The sequence below is a fragment of the Salmo trutta genome, chromosome 22 (genome assembly GCF_901001165.1).
Source record: "Salmo trutta chromosome 22, fSalTru1.1, whole genome shotgun sequence".
Taxonomy (NCBI): Eukaryota; Metazoa; Chordata; class Actinopteri; order Salmoniformes; family Salmonidae; genus Salmo; species Salmo trutta.
The window spans coordinates 48366784-48385054 of NC_042978.1; the positions used below are offsets into that span (position 1 = coordinate 48366784).

Consider the following 18271-nt stretch of genomic DNA (forward strand, 5'->3'; position numbering starts at 1 on the left):
GCGGGTTACTGCTACACACTATAGTCAGATGGGAGACTGCTGCTGTACAAAACAGGGATGGAAAGTGATGGGATAAACCGTCTTAACTCCGTTGTCATGTGTAAGCTTAGCACTGCATCTGTTTACATTAAGTTACAAAAGGGAAGTGATTTTTTTTTTTTTTTTTTTTACACGGCGTCCACACTAACTTAGACCATTACCATGTTTTATAAAGGGATCCCTGCTTGTTGTTCCCGCTTCTCTCCCCAGGAGTTCACCAGCTACCTGCAGAAACACGACGAGGTGCTGACCGAGCTGGAGAAGGCCACCAAGCGTCTGAAGAAGCTGGAGACGGTTTATAAAGAGTTTGAGCTTCAGAAGGTGTGTTACCTGCCTCTCAACACGTTCCTGCTGAAGCCCATCCAACGCCTCATGCACTACAAACTGATCCTAGAGAGACTGTGTAAACACTACAGCCCAGACCACCCCGACCACAACAACTGCAGAGGTGAGAATGCTACGTGGCTGATGGGTGGGAGGTCCCTCTGAGCTGTCACATTGAGAATGCTACGTGGCTGATGGGTGGGAGGTCCGTCAGGGGACCATAGAGAGCTGTCACATTGACAGTCAGATCATAGTAATAGAATCCAGAGAATGGGCGTGCCCTTTTAAGTTAAAGATGGCATAATGGGTGGACTGGGAGCCATTGCGAGTGTACCCGTGAGTTTACCACTGAAATTGCCAGGGTTAGAGGTGCCAATCCTTTTTATATGGATTATATTTCTATGAGTCAGATACCTAAGCTCTCCTGCTCATTTCTACTTAAGAGACCTGGGTAATGTTCAGCAGGGAGAAAATGTTCAGAATGGGTTGGTAATCATGGGCCGAGCTAAGCAGCCACCATCTTGTCATCTTCCCTGATGTTTGTATCCCTCCTGTGTGGATCCTCAACCCTCCTGTATGGATTCTTTCCCCTCCTGTATGTATCCTTATCCCTTTCTCCCTCCTTGTCTACAGAGGCCCTGAAAGAGGTGGCAGAGATGGCCACTCAGCTCCAGAGTAGTTTGATCCGCCTGGAGAACTTCCAGAAGCTGTCTGAGCTCCAGAGAGACCTGATCGGCATCGAGAACCTCACTGCGCCCGGAAGGGTGAGTCTAATACCTCGTAGAACCTCACTGCGCCCGGCGGGGTGAGTCTAGTACCTCGTAGAACCTCACTGCGCCCAGCGGGGTGAGTCTAGTACCTCGTAGAACCTCACTGCGCCCGGCAGGGTGAGTCTAGTACCTCGTAGAACCTCACTGCGCCCGGCAGGGTGAGTCTAGTACCTCGTAGAACCTCACTGCGCCCGGCAGGGTGAGTCTAGTACCTCGTAGAACCTCGCTGCGCCTGGCAGGGGTGAGTCTATTACCTCGTAGAACCTTGCTGCGCCTGGCAGGGGTGAGTCTATTACCTCGTAGATGGAGACTGGGCAGCAGTACTCGAGTCCAGGAGATGGACTTGAACAAACGCTAGAGACTTGAACACTTAGTGACTTGACTACATCATTGCACAAAATGCACAATATGCTCAACTCTTACTAAGTTCTGTACGGTGAATGAGTCTTTGGGTGCTGTAGTAGGAGTAATCTGACCGCTTTGAAGAAGACATCCAGCACTCACAAATAAAGTAGAACTATTTTTCCATCAGTGGTCAGGGTGAGAGCAGTATTCAGGGGAGGTAGACTGGGGCGATGCAGGATAATAATAAACTCAGCAAAAAAGAAACGTCTCTTTTTCAAAACCCTGACTTTCAAAGATAATTCTTAAAAAATCCAAATAACTTCACAGATCTTCTTTGTAAAGAGTTCAAACACTGTTTCCCATGCTTGTTCAATGAACCATAAATAATGAATGAACATGCACCTGTGGAACGGTCGTTAAGACACTAACAGCTTACAGATGGTAGGCAATTAAGGTCACAGTTATGAAAACTTAGGACACTAAAGAGACCTTTCTACTGACTCTGAAAAACACCAAAAGAAAGATGCCCAGGGTCCCTGCTGATCTGTGTGAATGTGCCTTAGGCATGCTGCAATGAGGCATGAGGACTGCAGATGTGGCCAGGGCAATGAATTGCAATGTCCGTACTGTGAGACACCGAAGACAGCGCTACAGGGAGACAGGACGGACAGCTGTCCTCGCAGTGGCAGACCACGTGTAACAACACCTGCACAGGATCGGTACATCCGAACATCACACCTACAGAACAGGTACAGGATGGCAACAGCAACTGCCCGAGTTACACCAGGAACGCACAATCCCTCCATCAGTGCTCAGACTGTCCGCAATAGGCTGAGAGAGGCTGGACTGAGGGCTTGTAGGCCTGTTGTAAGGCAGGTCCTCCCCAGACATCACTGGCAACAACGTCGCCTATGGGCACAAACCCACCATCGCTGGACCAGACCGGACTAGTAAAAAGTGCTCTTCACTGACAAGTCACGGTTTTGTCTCACCAGGGGTGATGGTCGGATTCGCGTTTATCGTCGAAGGAATGAGCGTTACACCGAGGCCTGTACTCTGGAGCGGGATCGATTTGGAGGTGGAGGGTCTGTCATGGTCTGGGGTGGTGTGTCACAGCATCATCGGACTGAGCTTCTTGTCATTGCAGGCAATCTCAACGCTGTGCGTTACAGGGAAGAGATCCTCCTCCCTCATGTGGTACCCTTCCTGCAGGCTCATCCTGACATGACCCTCCAACCTGACAATGCCACCAGCCATACTGCTCGTTCTGTGCGTGATTTCCTGCAAGACAGGAATGTCAGTGTCCTGCCATGGCTAGCGAAGAGGCCGAATCTCAATCCCATTGAGCACATCTGGGACCTGTTGGATCGGAGGGTGAGGGCTTGGGCCATTCCCCCCAGAAATGTCCAGGAACTTGCAGGTGCCTTGGAGGAAGAGTGGGGTAACATCTCACAGCAAGAACTGGCAAATCTGGTGCAGTCCACGAGGAGGAGATGCACTGCAGTACTTAATGCAGCTGGTGGCCACACCAGATACTGACTGTTACTTTTGATTTTGACCCCCCCCCCACCTTTGTTCAGGGACACATTATTCCATTTCTGTTAGTCACATGTCTGTGGAACTTGTTCAGTTTATGTCTCAGTTGTTGAATCTTATGTTCATACAAATATTTACACATGTTAAGTTTGCTGAAAATAAACGCAGTTGACAGTGACAGAACGTTTCTTTGTTTTACTGAGTTTTTAATATCTACTTTTCTGGTTTTCAGGAGTTCATTCGAGAGGGTTGTCTGTACAAGCTGACCAAAAAAGGGCTGCAGCAAAGGATGTTTTTCCTGGTGAGTAACAGTGTTTCAGTTTCAACAATCCCTTTTGTTTGTTAATTTCTATCTTTTTTTATACAAGCTGAGAGAAATGATCAGTATCACTCAGACAATGTGAGTTTATCTCATGGCTCTCCCGTCTTTCCTTTGTCTCCTGTATTATTTATATTTTTCATTTTAGTCATTTTAGCAGGCTCTTATCCAGAGTGACTTACTTTACACTGTTATAAACCAGTAGGGTTGATAATCTCAATGAGACAAACCTCGACAAATAATGGTTAAATATATTGATGTGTATCTTTCCTCTCTGTTTTCAGATATGTGATGTTTCATGCCAGTTAGTGGTCCCTCAGTATAAACTATTAGGATTAGCGTTATCATGGTACCGGTATTGCCATACTAGGAGGTAAGAAAGGAAAGGAAACAACATGAAGTGGACTTCATATCTTGAGGAAAACAGTCCTAATGTTGGGAAGAAAAAATACAGCCTTGTGTTGACCGTCCGTCACATTTATTTTCCAAACTATATCACACAAAATGTTGCATACAGTAGGTTTTTAACGGACTATAGAGTTTAGTCTGCTTTTGGTGTTATTTTCTGCCGTTCGAAAATCTGGTATCGTAGTATCGCCATACTGTTATCGTAGCCTCTGCCGAGTCCACAGCAACCAAATGTTCCGGTTTTCAAGGGAAATGGAAAGAGACTGTTAACTTCCGTTTTTGGACGTTAACAACGAGCTTGTTCGACATTACAGCTGACAATGCAGGAGACTGCCTACTGACTGATCTACAAATCAACTTTCATCATAAATAACGACTCATTTATTATTTGTCGATCAGTCAGTCACCATTTACCCACAATGCATCAGATTTGATGCTTTCAAACACTCCATATTAACTCCTCCACATTTACAGGATTGCTTGAACAGTTTTTCGTAGGGGATCTAGTTTCAGCCGTTTCTTTTACGCCTGCGACATTAGGTTACTGGTATCATGACAACCCTAATTAAGATAACAAGAGTTTTTGTCATGGTGTATCTCATGGTCTATATACGGTCTTTCCTCTCAGTTCTCTGACCAGCTCCTGTACACAAGTAAAGGTGTGACGGCCACCAACCAGTTCAAGGTCCATGGCCAGCTGCCTCTGCACGGCATGATCGTGAGTATAAGCTGCCTGCAGTTCGTTAGCCTGCCCTGTGTTGACCCCTGACCTTTACCCTGTTAGCCATGACTTCTGAGGTTAATCTGGCTCTGACCTAGCTGTGTTAACCTGACCTAGCTGTGGTAACCTGAACTAGCTGTGGTGACCTGACCTAGCTGTGGTAACCTGACCTAGCTGTGGTATAGCTGTGGTAACCTGACCTAGCTGTGGTAACCTGACCTAGCTGTAGTAACCTGACCTAGCTGTGGTATAGCTGTGGTAACCTGACCTAGCTGTGGTAACCTGACCTAGCTGTAGTAACCTGACCTAGCTGTGGTATAGCTGTGGTAACCTGAACTAGCTGTGGTAACCTGACCTAGCTGTGGTAACCTGAACTAGCTGTGGTAACCTGACCTAGCTGTGGTATAGCTGTGGTAACCTGACCTAGCTGTGGTAACCTGACCTAGCTGTGGTAACCTGAACTAGCTGTGGTAACCTGACCTAGCTGTGGTATAGCTGTGGTAACCTGAACTAGCTGTGGTAACCTGACCTAGCTGTAGTAACCTGACCTAGCTGTGGTATAGCTGTGGTAACCTGACCTAGCTGTGGTAACCTGACCTAGCTGTGGTAACCTGAACTATCTGTGGTATAGCTGACCTAGCTGTGGTAACCTGACCTAGCTGTGGTAACCTGAACTAGCTGTGGTAACCTGAACTAGCTGTGGTAACCTGACCTAGCTGTGGTAACCTGACCTAGCTGTGTTAACCTGAACTAGCTGTGGTAACCTGACCTAGCTGTGGTAACCTGACCTAGTTGTGGTATAGCTGTGGTAACCTGAACTAGCTGTGGTAACCTGACCTAGCTGTGGTATAGCTGTGGTAACCTGACCTAGCTGTGGTAACCTGAACTAGCTGTGGTAACCTGACCTAGCTGTGGTATAGCTGTGGTAACCTGACCTAGCTGTGGTAACCTGACCTAGCTGTGGTAACCTGACCTAGCTGTGGTATAGCTGTGGTAACCTGAACTAGCTGTGGTATAGCTGTGGTAACCTGAACTAGCTGTGGTATAGCTGTGGTAACCTGAACTAGCTGTGGTAACCTGACCTAGCTGTGGTAACCTGACCTAGCTGTGGTAACCTGACCTAGCTGTGGTAACCTGAACTAGCTGTGGTATAGCTGACCTAGCTGTGGTATAGCTGACCTAGCTGTGGTAACCTGACCTAGCTGTGGTAACCTGACCTAGCTGTGTTAACCTGACCTAGCTGTGGTAACCTGACCTAGCTGTGGTAACCTGACCTAGCTGTGGTATAGCTGTGGTAACCTGACCTAGCTGTGGTATAGCTGTGGTAACCTGACCTAGCTGTGGTAACCTGACCTAGCTGTGGTATAGCTGACCTAGCTGTGGTATAGCTGTGGTAACCTGACCTAGCTGTGGTATAGCTGTGGTAACCTGACCTAGCTGTGGTATAGCTGTCGTAACCTGACCTAGCTGTGGTATAGCTGTCGTAACCTGACCTAGCTGTGGTATAGCTGTGGTAACCTGACCTAGCTGTGGTAACCTGAACTAGCTGTGGTAACCTGACCTAGCTGTGGTAACCTGAACTAGCTGTGGTATAGCTGACCTAGCTGTGGTATAGCTGACCTAGCTGTGGTATAGCTGACCTAGCTGTGGTATAGCTGACCTAGCTGTGGTATAGCTGACCTAGCTGTGGTAACCTGACCTAGCTGTGGTAACCTGACCTAGCTGTGGTAACCTGAACTAGCTGTGGTAACCTGAACTAGCTGTGGTATAGCTGTGGTAACCTGACCTAGCTGTGGTATAGCTATGGTAACCTGACCTAGCTGTGGTAACCTGACCTAGCTATGGTAACCTGACCTAGCTGTGGTAACCTGACCTAGCTGTGGTAACCTGACCTAGCTGTGGTAACCTGACCTAGCTGTGGTAACCTGACCTAGCTGTGGTAACCTGACCTGGCTATGGTAACCTGACCTAGCTGTGGTATAGCTGACCTAGCTGTGGTATAGCTGACCTAGCTGTGGTAACCTGACCTAGCTGTGGTAACCTGCTGCTAATAAAATACTTACTAGGGTTGCAAAATTCAGATATCTTACTTGTAGGATTACAGAATTCCTGCTTTCCCTCCTGATTCTGGCAATCTTTCAACTGAGTTTTCTGGAAAACCTAGAAATTAGCAACCGTATTGTGAATGACTATTTCCTTCCTATTATTTTGGATTGAATTATTACTCATGTGTATGTGCAACTATCTGATTCAGCAAGTCGCCCCATGACGACAAAATGGACGTTTCAGAAAACCATCACCTTCATGGGCCACTCTGAGAGCTCGATTCAATCCGTAGTGCAGAAGATCTGCATTCTAGCTCAATTTACTTTCTTTAAAGGCAATGTTACCGCATTCGCGGAGACTGTGTTCGCGGTAAACGTTGCATATGTCGGCTCCTAGAGAAAATTACCTTTCAAATGTCAACCGTGCTACAACGCAGATCTTCTACGCTACAGATTGAATTGATCCCCAAGTTACTGAAATATTTTATCATCACCCCCTCAGCTGTCATGGTTGTTCAGTTTTCTGAAGAGTCAGTCAGTCAGAAGGAAACTGAGAAAGATAAGTCACTGCTAAGGGGGGGGGGGTTGGAAACTTACACCAAATCAGGGAGACCTGTGAGGTGTTTCCATTGCATTCTATAATAAAGAGTAGCACTGTGTTGAGTTGGGGGAAGTTGGCAGACAGGGTGGGGGGTTTGACTTGTTTGTCTGTCAGTGAGACTACCTCGAGGTCCCTGCCTTGGTCTAACCTGCGTCTCTGCTTCTTCACTTGTGATGCAGCTCATTGTTTTGGATGCTCCGGTGAGTACTCTGGGTTCTGTTGGCTAGGGCACGCAGCCCTGCTCCCTCTCCCGTGCTGGTGTAGACAAAACAACGCTTAGATGTGGGCTCTGACGAGACGTCTGGGAATGGCTGGGAAAGGGAGAAAGAAGATGTGTTTGTTTAGATTTTATTTATTTTACCTTTTATTTAACTAGGCAAGTCAGTTAAGAACAAATTCTTATTTCAATGACGGCCTAGGAACAGTGGGGTTAACTGCCTTGTTCAAGGGCAGAACGACAGACCTTGTCAGCTCGGGGATTCGATCTTGCAACCCTTCGGTTACAAGTCCAATGCTCTAACCACTAGGCTACCTGCCGCCCCGAATGCCACATGCCAGATGTGAATACCCCCAGGCCAGACGGATGTGCAGTAGATAAACCCCCCCCCCAAGGCCAGACAGATGTGCAGTAGATTACCCCCCCAGGCCAGACGGATGTGCAGTAGATAACCCCCCCCCCCAGGCCAGACGGATGTGCAGTAGATTACCCCCCCCCCAGGCCAGACGGATGTGCAGTAGATTACCCCCCCCAGTCCAGACGGATGTGCAGTAGATTACCCCCCCAGTCCAGACAGATGTGCAGTAGATTACCCCCCCAGGCCAGACAGATGTGCAGTAGATTACCCCCCCCCCCCAGGCCAGACGGATGTGCAGTAGATACCCCCCAGGCCGAGAGGCTTTTGGCAGGCCTTCCTTTGATCTGTTATACCTCAAGTTCCCCTGCTGCTCTTGTCCAATTCCATGAGAGCTGGTCGTAGTGGCCAAAGGCCAACATATCTTTGCTGATCAACCATCTTACTGTTTTTCTCTCCCCCCCACCCCCTCCCTTCCATCCTTAGGTGGAAGAGAGTGAGAATGAGTGGTCTGTCCCTCACTGCTTCACCATCTACTCTGCGCAGAGGACCATTGTGGTGGCAGCCAGGTAAACACACAGGAGTTTCACACACACACACACACACACTGTCAAAGATCAAGCAAAACGTTATGCTTTTTAATCTAAAGACAAATGCACATTTTAATAGTGAACCAGAGTTGGTTAAAGTCCTGAGTCGTAAAACCCACCCTGTTCACTTCATCAGCTGATCTGTAATAACCTCCCTGTGTGGATGTGATTGTAGCTCGAAGGTGGAGATGGGAAAATGGATAGAGGATCTCAACATGGCAATAGAGATGGCCAAGAAATCTCAGGAGAAATCAGACCTGTTCCTGGACCCAGGGCTGTGTGATCGCTCCAACAGTAAGGCGTAGAATTACCCCTCTCTGTGATCGCTCCAACAGTAAGGCATAGAATTACCCCTCTCTGTGATCGCTCCAACAGTAAGGCATAGAATTACCCTTCTCTGTGATCGCTCCAACAGTAAGGCGTAGAATTACCCCTCTCTGTGATCGCTCCAACAGTAAGGCATAGAATTACCCCTCTCTGTGATCGCTCCAACAGTAAGGCATAGAATTACCCTTCTCTGTGATCGCTCCAACAGTAAGGCGTAGAATTACCCCTCTCTGTGATCGCTCCAACAGTAAGGCATAGAATTACCCCTCTCTGTGATCGCTCCAACAGTAAGGCATAGAATTACCCCTCTCTGTGATCGCTCCAACAGTAAGGCATAGAATTACCCCTCTCTGTGATCGCTCCAACAGTAAGGCATAGAATTACCCCTCTCTGTGATCGCTCCAACAGTAAGGCATAGAATTACCCCTCTCTGTGATCGCTCCAACAGTAAGGCATAGAATTACCCCTCTCTGTGATCGCTCCAACAGTAAGGCATAGAACTACCCCTCTCTGTGATCGCTCCAACAGTAAGGCATAGAACTACCCCTCTCTGTGATCGCTCCAACAGTAAGGCATAGAACTACCCCTCTCTGTGATCGCTCCAACAGTAAGGCATAGAACTACCCCTCTCTGTGATCGCTCCAACAGTAAGGCATAGAATTACCCCTCTCTGTGATCGCTCCAACAGTAAGACGTAGAATTACCCCTCTCTGTGATCGCTCCAACAGTAAGACGTAGAATTACCCCTCTCTGTGATCGCTCCAACAGTAAGATGTAGCAATACCTCTCTCTAGCGATCCCAGCATTACCCCTCTCTCTAGCGATCCCGGCATTACCCCTCTCTGTAGCAATCCCGGCATTACCCCTCTCTGTAGCGATCCCAGCATTACCCCTCTCTGTAGCGATCCCGGCATTACCCCTCTCTGTAGCGATCCCAGCATTACCCCTCTCTGTGATCGCTCCAACAGTAAGGCATAGAATTACCCCTCTCTGTGATCGCTCCAACAGTAAGGCATAGAATTACCCCTCTCTGATCGCTCCAACAGTAAGGCATAGAATTACCCCTCTCTGTGATCGCTCCAACAGTAAGGCATAGAATTACCCCTCTCTGTGATCGCTCCAACAGTAAGGCATAGAATTACTCCTCTCTGTGATTGCTCCAACAGTAAGGCATAGAATTACCCCTCTCTGTGATCGCTCCAACAGCAGTAAGGCATAGAATTACCCCTCTCTGTGATCGCTCCAACAGTAAGGCATAGAATTACCCCTCTCTGTGATCGCTCCAACAGTAAGGCATAGAATTACCCTTCTCTGTGATCGCTCCAACGGTAAGGCATAGAATTACCCCTCTCTGTGATCGCTCCAACAGTAAGGCATAGAATTACCCCTCTCTGTGATCGCTCCAACAGTAAGGCATAGAATTACCCCTCTCTGTGATCGCTCCAACAGTAAGGCATAGAATTACCCCTCTCTTTGATCGCTCCAACAGTAAGGCATAGAATTACCCCTCTCTGTGATCGCTCCAACAGTAAGGCATAGAATTACCCCTCTCTGTGATCGCTCCAACAGTAAGGCATAGAATTACCCCTCTCTGTGATCGCTCCAACAGTAAGGCATAGAATTACCCCTCTCTGTGATCGCTCCAACAGTAAGGCATAGAATTACCCCTCTCTGTGATCGCTCCAACAGTAAGGCATAGAATTACCCCTCTCTGGGATCGCTCCAACAGTAAGGCATAGAATTACCCCTCTCTGGGATCGCTCCAACAGTAAGATGTAGCATTACCCCTCTCTAGCGATCCCGGCATTACCCCGCCCTGTAGCGATCCCGGCATTACCCCGCCCTGTAGCGATCCCAACATTACCCCTCTCTGTAGCGATCCCAACATTACCCGGCTCTGTAGCGATCCCAGCATTACCCCTCTCTGTAGCGATCCCAGCATTACCCCTCTCTGTAGCGATCCCAGCATTACCCCACTCTGTAGCGATCCCAGCATTACCCCGCCCTGTAGCGATCCCAGCATTACCCCTCTCTGTAGCGATCCCGGCATTACCCCTCTCTGTAGCGATCCCGGCATTACCCCTCTCTGTAGCGATCCCAGCATTACCCCGCCCTGTAGCGATCCCGGCATTACCCCTCTCTGTAGCGATCCCGGCATTACCCCTCTCTGTAGCGATCCCGGCATTACCCCTCTCTGTAGCGATCCCGGCATTACCCCGCCCTGTAGCGATCCCGGCATTACCCCGCCCTGTAGCGATCCCGGCATTACCCCGCCCTGTAGCGATCCCGGCATTACCCCGCCCTGTAGCGATCCCAGCATTACCCCTCTGTAGCGATCCCAGCATTACCCCGCCCTGTAGCGATCCCAGCATTACCCCGCCCTGTAGCGATACCAACATTACCCCGCCCTGTAGCGATCCCAGCATTACCCCTCTCTGTAGCGATCCCAACATTACCCCGCCCTGTAGCGATCCCAGCATTACCCCTCTCTGTAGCGATCCCGGCATTACCCCGCCCTGTAGCGATCCCAGCATTACCCCGCCCTGTAGCGATCCCAGCATTACCCGGCCCTGTAGCGATCCCAGCATTACCCCGCCCTGTAGCGATCCCAGCATTACCCCTCTCTGTAGTGTATAGTTAGGATCTATAGTACTTGTTCATGCACCTGGATGTAGCCTACAGTATTAGATCCTTCTTTGTTTTTATAGTGATAATGTTTTTAAATTGTCTTTTCCCCTTTTGTTGTGGAACCTACTAGCCTCTTGGGCTGGATATTGTGGAACCTACTAGCCTCTTGGGCTGGATATTGTGGAACCTACTAGCCTCTTGGGCTGGATATTGTGGAACCTACTAGCCTCGTGAGCTGGGTTTGAAACCGTCGCTATATGTGTTGTGGATTTTCTGGTGCATCCATGGACTGTTGGAGCCAGATGGTGATCCTATTGGGTGGACTTTTGTACAAATGTACTGTACCCCCTCCCTTTAGATGTAGCTAACCCCTCCCCTCCTTCCTCAGGGTCGTCGGATGAGGTTTCTCTGGAGCAGGAGTCAGAGGATGACATGTCGTCGTCCCGTAACTCTCTGGATAAGCAGACCCATCACCGTGCCAACAGCACCATGCATGTCTGCTGGCATCGTAACACCAGCGTGTCCATGTCAGATCACAGCCTGGCTGTGGAGGTAGAGACTACACACACAGAGAGACTACACACACAGAGAGACTACACACACAGAGAGACTACACACACAGAGAGACTACACACACAGAGAGACTACACACACACACACACACAGAGAGAGACTACACACACAGAGAGACTACACACACAGAGAGAGAGACTACACATACACAGAGACTACACACACAGAGAAAGAGACTACACACACAGAGAGACACACACACACATCGCATCTGATGACTTCCATCACTGCTTGTGGGTTCTCTGATGACTGTAGAGTCCGATGCGGGATGCATACTGTCTGCCACAGACAACACAGAGAGGCCTGTCCCGTAGAGGAACAGACACAACACAGAGAGGCCTGTCCCGTAGAGGAACAGACACAACACAGAGAGGCCTGTCCCGTAGAGGAACAGACACAACACAGAGAGGCCTGTCCCGTAGAGGAACAGACACAACACAGAGAGGCCTGTCCCGTAGAGGCACAGACACAACACAGAGAGGCCTGTCCCGTAGAGGCACAGACACAACACAGAGAGGCCTGTCCCGTAGAGGAACAGACACAACACAGAGAGGCCTGTCCCGTAGAGGAACAGACAACACAGAGAGGCCTGTCCCGTAGAGGAACAGACACAACACAGAGAGGCCTGTCCCGTAGAGGAACAGACACAACACAGAGAGGCCTGTCCCGTAGAGGAACAGACACAACACAGAGAGGCCTGTCCCGTAGAGGCACAGACACAACACAGAGAGGCCTGTCCCGTAGAGGAACAGACACAACACAGAGAGGCCTGTCCCGTAGAGGAACAGACACAACACAGAGAGGCCTGTCCCGTAGAGGAACAGACACAACACAGAGAGGCCTGTCCCGTAGAGGAACAGACACAACACAGAGAGGCCTGTCCCGTAGAGGAACAGACACAACACAGAGAGGCCTGTCCCGTAGAGGAATAGACACAACACAGAGAGGCCTGTCCCGTAGAGGAACAGACACAACACAGAGAGGCCTGTCCCGTAGAGGAACAGACACAACACAGAGAGGCCTGTCCCGTAGAGGAACAGACACAACACAGAGAGGCCTGTCCCGTAGAGGAACAGACACAACACAGAGAGGCCTGTCCCGTAGAGGAACAGACACAACACAGAGAGGCCTGTCCCGTAGAGGAACAGACACAACACAGAGAGGCCTGACCCCGTAGAGGCACAGACACAACACAGAGAGGCCTGTCCCGTAGAGGCACAGACACAACACAGAGAGGCCTGTCCCGTAGAGGAACAGACAACACAGAGAGGCCTGTCCCGTAGAGGAACAGACACAACACAGAGAGGCCTGTCCCGTAGAGGAACAGACACAACACAGAGAGGCCTGTCCCGTAGAGGCACAGACACAACACAGAGAGGCCTGTCCCGTAGAGGCACAGACACAACACAGAGAGGCCTGTCCCGTAGAGGAACAGACACAACACAGAGAGGCCTGTCCCGTAGAGCCACAGACACAACACACACACACTATTTCGTGGGTGCTTATTTTTGTCCTATTTCACACATGTACAAGTGTGTGTTACTACATGTGTGAATTGGACATTCGTTTTCTGCATTACCCAGAGAGATGGGGTAACGGCCAGGGTCTGCCATTATCAACGGCGACCCTGGAGCAATTAAGATTAAGTGCCTTGCTCAAGGGCACATCGACATATGTTTCACCTTGTCTGCGATTCAACTAAGCGACCTTTCGGTTATTTTCTAGCGGCACATATAAATCAAATGTTATTGGTCACCTGCACCGAATACAACGGGTGTAGACTTTACAGTAAAATGCTTACTTATGAGCCCTTCCCAACAATGCAGAGTTAAAAAGTAAACAATTATAATAGTAACACAAGGAATCAAATTAAATATACAAGAATGGAGCTATATACAGGAAGTACCAGATCAATGTGGAGCTATATACAGGGAGTACCAGATCAATGTGGAGCTATAGACAGGAAGTACCAGATCAATGTGGAGCTATATACAGGAAGTACCAGATCAATGTGGAGCTATATACAGGAAGTACCAGATCAATGTGGAGCTATATACAGGAAGTACCAGATCAATGTGGAGCTATATACAGGGAGTACCAGATCAATGTGGAGCTATATACAGGAAGTACCAGATCAATGTGGAGCTATATACAGGAAGTACCAGATCAATGTGGAGCTATATACAGGAAGTACCAGATCAATGTGGAGCTATATACAGGAAATACCAGATCAATGTGGAGCTATATACAGGAAGTACCAGATCAATGTGGAGCTATATACAGGAAGTACCAGATCAATGTGGAGCTATATACAGGAAGTACCAGATCAATGTGGAGCTATATACAGGAAGTACCAGATCAATGTGGAGCTATATACAGGGAGTACCAGATCAATGTGGAGCTATACACAGGAAGTACCAGATCAATGTGGAGCTATATACAGGAAGTACCAGATCAATGTGGAGCTATATACAGGAAGTACCAGATCAATGTGGAGCTATATACAGGAAGTACCAGATCAATGTGGAGCTATATACAGGAAGTACCAGATCAATGTGGAGCTATATACAGGAAGTACCAGATCAATGTGGAGCTATATACAGGGAGTACCAGATCAATGTGGAGCTATATACAGGAAGTACCAGATCAATGTGGAGCTATATACAGGAAGTACCAGATCAATGTGAAGCTATATATAGGGAGTACCAATACCAGATCAATGTGGAGCTATATACAGGAAGTACCAGTACCAGATCAATGTGGAGCTATATACAGGAAGTACCAGATCAATGTGGAGCTATATACAGGAAGTACCAGATCAATGTGGAGCTATATACAGGAAGTACCAGATCAATGTAGAGCTATATACAGGAAGTACCAGATCAATGTGGAGCTATATACAGGAAGTACCAGATCAATGTGGAGCTATATACAGGAAGTACCAGATCAATGTGGAGCTATATACAGGAAGTACCAGATCAATGTGGAGCTATATACAGGAAGTACCAGATCAATGTGGAGCTATATACAGGAAGTACCAGATCAATGTGGAGCTATATACAGGGAGTACCAGATCAATGTGGAGCTATATACAGGAAGTACCAGATCAATGTGGAGCTATATACAGGAAGTACCAGATCAATGTGGAGCTATATACAGGAAGTACCAGATCAATGTGGAGCTATATACAGGAAGTACCAGATCAATGTGGAGCTATATACAGGGAGTACCAGATCAATGTGGAGCTATATACAGGGAGTACCAGATCAATGTGGAGCTATATACAGGGAGTACCAGATCAATGTGGAGCTATATACAGGGAGTACCAGATCAATGTGGAGCTATATACAGGGAGTACCAGATCAATGTGGAGCTATATACAGGGAGTACCAGTACCAGATCAATGTGGAGCTATATACAGGAAGTACCAGTACCAGATCAATGTGGAGCTATATACAGGAAGTACCAGATCAATGTGGAGCTATATACAGGAAGTACCAGATCAATGTGGAGCTATATACAGGGAGTACCAGATCAATGTGGAGCTATATACAGGAAGTACCAGATCAATGTGGAGCTATATACAGGGAGTACCAATACCAGATCAATGTGGAGCTATATACAGGGAGTACCAGATCAATGTGGAGCTATATACAGGAAGTACCAGCACCAGATCAATGTAGAGCTATATACAGAAAGTACCAGCACCAGTTCAATGTAGAGCTATACAGGAAGTACCAGTACCAGTTCAATGTGGAGCTATACAGGAAGTACCAGTACCAGATCAATGTAGAGCTATATACAGGAAGTAGCAGATCAATGTGGAGCTATACAGGAAGTACCAGTACCAGATCAATGTACAGGGGTAGATATGTACATGAAGGCAGGGTAAAGTGACTAGACATCAGGATAGATAATAATAAGGTATTAGAGGTAGATATGTACATGAAGGCAGGGTAAAGTGACTAGACATCAGGATAGATAATAATAAGGTATTTGAGGTAGATATGTACATGAAGGCAGGTTAAAGTGACTAGACATCAGGATAGATAATAATAAGGTATTTGAGGTAGATATGTACATGAAGGCAGGGTAAAGTGACTAGGCATCAGGACAGATAATAATAAGAGTAAAATAAAGATCAGAGCAGCAGCAGAAAATGTAAAGTGTAAAAGTGTGTGTGTAATGTTTGTTGTCAGTCTGCGTGTGTGTATGTAGTGTATGTGTGGGTTTTGTGTGGGTGTGTTAATGTAGTGTGTGTATATGGTTTGTATATATAGTCGTCAAAATATATGTTATATTTGAGACTCTTCAAATAGCCACCCGTTGCCTTGACAGCTTTTCACACTTGGCATTCTCTCAACCAGCTTCTTGACATAGTCACCTGGAATGCATTTCAATTAACAGGTGTACCTTCTTAAAAGTTATTTGTGGAATTTCTTTCTTTCCTTAATGCATTTGAGCCAATTAGTTGTGTTGTGACAAGGTAGGGCTATGTTCTGTATACCCCCCCATTTGGTAAAACACTAAGACCATATTATGGCAAGAACAACTCAAATAAGCAAAGAGAAACGACAGTTCATCATTAATTTAAGACATGAAGGTCAGTCAATACGGAAAGTTTCAAGAACTTTGAACGTTTCTTCAAGTGCAGTCGCAAAAACCATCAAGCGCTATGATGAAACTGGCTCTCATGAGGACCGACACAGGAAAGGAAGACCCAGAGTTCCCTCTGCTGCAGAGGATACGTTCATTAGAGTTACCAGCCTCAGAAATTGCAGCCCAAATAAATGCTTCACAGAGTTCAAGTAACAGACACATCTCAACATCAACTGTTCAGAGGAGACTGCGTGAATCAGGCCTTCATAGTCGAATTGCTGCAAAGAAACCACTACTAAAGGACACGGATAAGAGACTGGCTTGGGCCAAGAAACACGAGTAATGGAAATTAGACGGGTGGAAATGTGTCCTTTGGTCTGGAGTCCAAACTGGAGATTTTTGGCTTCAACCGCTGTGACTTTGTGAGACGCGGTGTGGGTGAACGGATGATCTCTGCATAGAGGAGGAGGTGTTATGATGTGGGGGTGCTTTGCTGGTGACACTGTCTGATTTATTTAGAATTCTTAACCAGCATGGCTACCACATCATTCTGCAGCGATACGCCATCCCATCTGGTTTGTACTTAGTGGGACTATCATTTGTTTTTCAACAGGACAATGACCCAAAACACACCTCCAGGCTGTGTAAGGGCTATTTGACCAAGAAGGAGAGTGATGGAGTGCTGCATCAGATGACCTGGCATCCACAATCCCCTGACCTCAACCAAATTGACATGGTTTGGGATGAGTCGGACCGCAGACTGAAGGAGAAGCAGCCAAAAGTGCTCAGCATATGTGGGAACTCCTTCAAGTCTCTTGGATAAGCATTCTGGGGGAAGCTGGTTGAAAGAATGCCAAGAGTGGGCAAAGCTGTCAAGGCAAAGGGTGGCTGCTTTGAAGAATCTCAAATATAAAATATATTTTGATTTAACACTTTTCTGGTTACTACATGATTCCATATGTGTTATTTCATAGTTTTGATGTCTTCACTATTATTCTACAATGTAAAAAATAAAGAAAAGCCCTTGAATGAGTAGGTGTGTCCAAACCTTTGACTGGTACTGTACATAAAAATGGACCGTATGTGGTGTAAAAAAAACAACCTGTCTAAAGATGTATGAAAAGCCGTGCCCCATCTTCATGACTGTGCGGTGTGTGTGTGTGTGTGTGTGGACCATGTTAGGTCCTTAGTGATGTGGACTCCAAGGAACTTGAAGCTCTCAACCCGCTCCACTACAGCCCCATCAATGTGGATGGTGGCTTGCTCTTCCATCATTCTCCTGTAGTCCACTATCAGCTCCTTGGTCTTACTGATGTTTAGGGAGAGGTTGTTGTCCCGGCACCACACTGCCAGGTCACTGACCTCCTCCCTGTAGGCTGTCTCATCAGGCCTACCCACCTTCGTGTCGTCAGCCAACTTGATAATGGTGTTGAAGTTGTGCGTGGCCATGCATTCGTGGGTGAATGGGGAGTACAGCAGGTGACTAAGGACACACCCCTGAGGGGTCCCCGTGTTTAGGGTCAGCGTGGCGGAGGTGTTGTTACCTACCCTTACCACCTCAGGAAGTCCAGGATCCAGTTGCAGAGGGAGGGGTTCAGTCCCAGGGTCCTTAGCTAGGTGGTGAGCTTGAAGAGGACTATGGTGTTGAATGCTGAGCTGTAGTTATTTCCCCTCTTGTCCAGGTGGGAGAGGGCGGTGTGATGTGAAATCTGTGGATTTGGATGTGTTGGGGCAGTATGTGAATTGGAGTTGGTCCAGGGTGTCTGGGATGATGGTGTTGATGTGTGTCATGACCAGCCTTTCAAAGCACTTCCTAATTACAAATGTGAGTGCTGCAGGGTGATAGTCATTTAGGCAGGTTACCTTGGAGTTCT

General features: G+C 47.6%; 1 protein-coding gene across 4 annotated transcripts in view; it reads left to right on the top strand.

The window, feature by feature from the left end:
- farp2 (FERM, RhoGEF and pleckstrin domain protein 2) overlaps positions 1–18271 on the top strand; it is an 86617-nt gene that overhangs the window by 56777 nt on the left and 11569 nt on the right. For 3 of the 4 annotated variants that reach the window (XM_029708268.1, XM_029708267.1, XM_029708265.1), the window contains exons 18-24: positions 250–487; positions 997–1127; positions 3247–3315; positions 4370–4459; positions 8167–8249; positions 8446–8564; positions 11614–11777. In XM_029708268.1, coding sequence (XP_029564128.1) covers positions 250–487; positions 997–1127; positions 3247–3315; positions 4370–4459; positions 8167–8249; positions 8446–8564; positions 11614–11777 — 894 coding nt within the window. The remainder of the gene's footprint in view (positions 1–249; positions 488–996; positions 1128–3246; positions 3316–4369; positions 4460–8166; positions 8250–8445; positions 8565–11613; positions 11778–18271) is intronic. The other variant, XM_029708266.1, reaches the window with a different exon arrangement.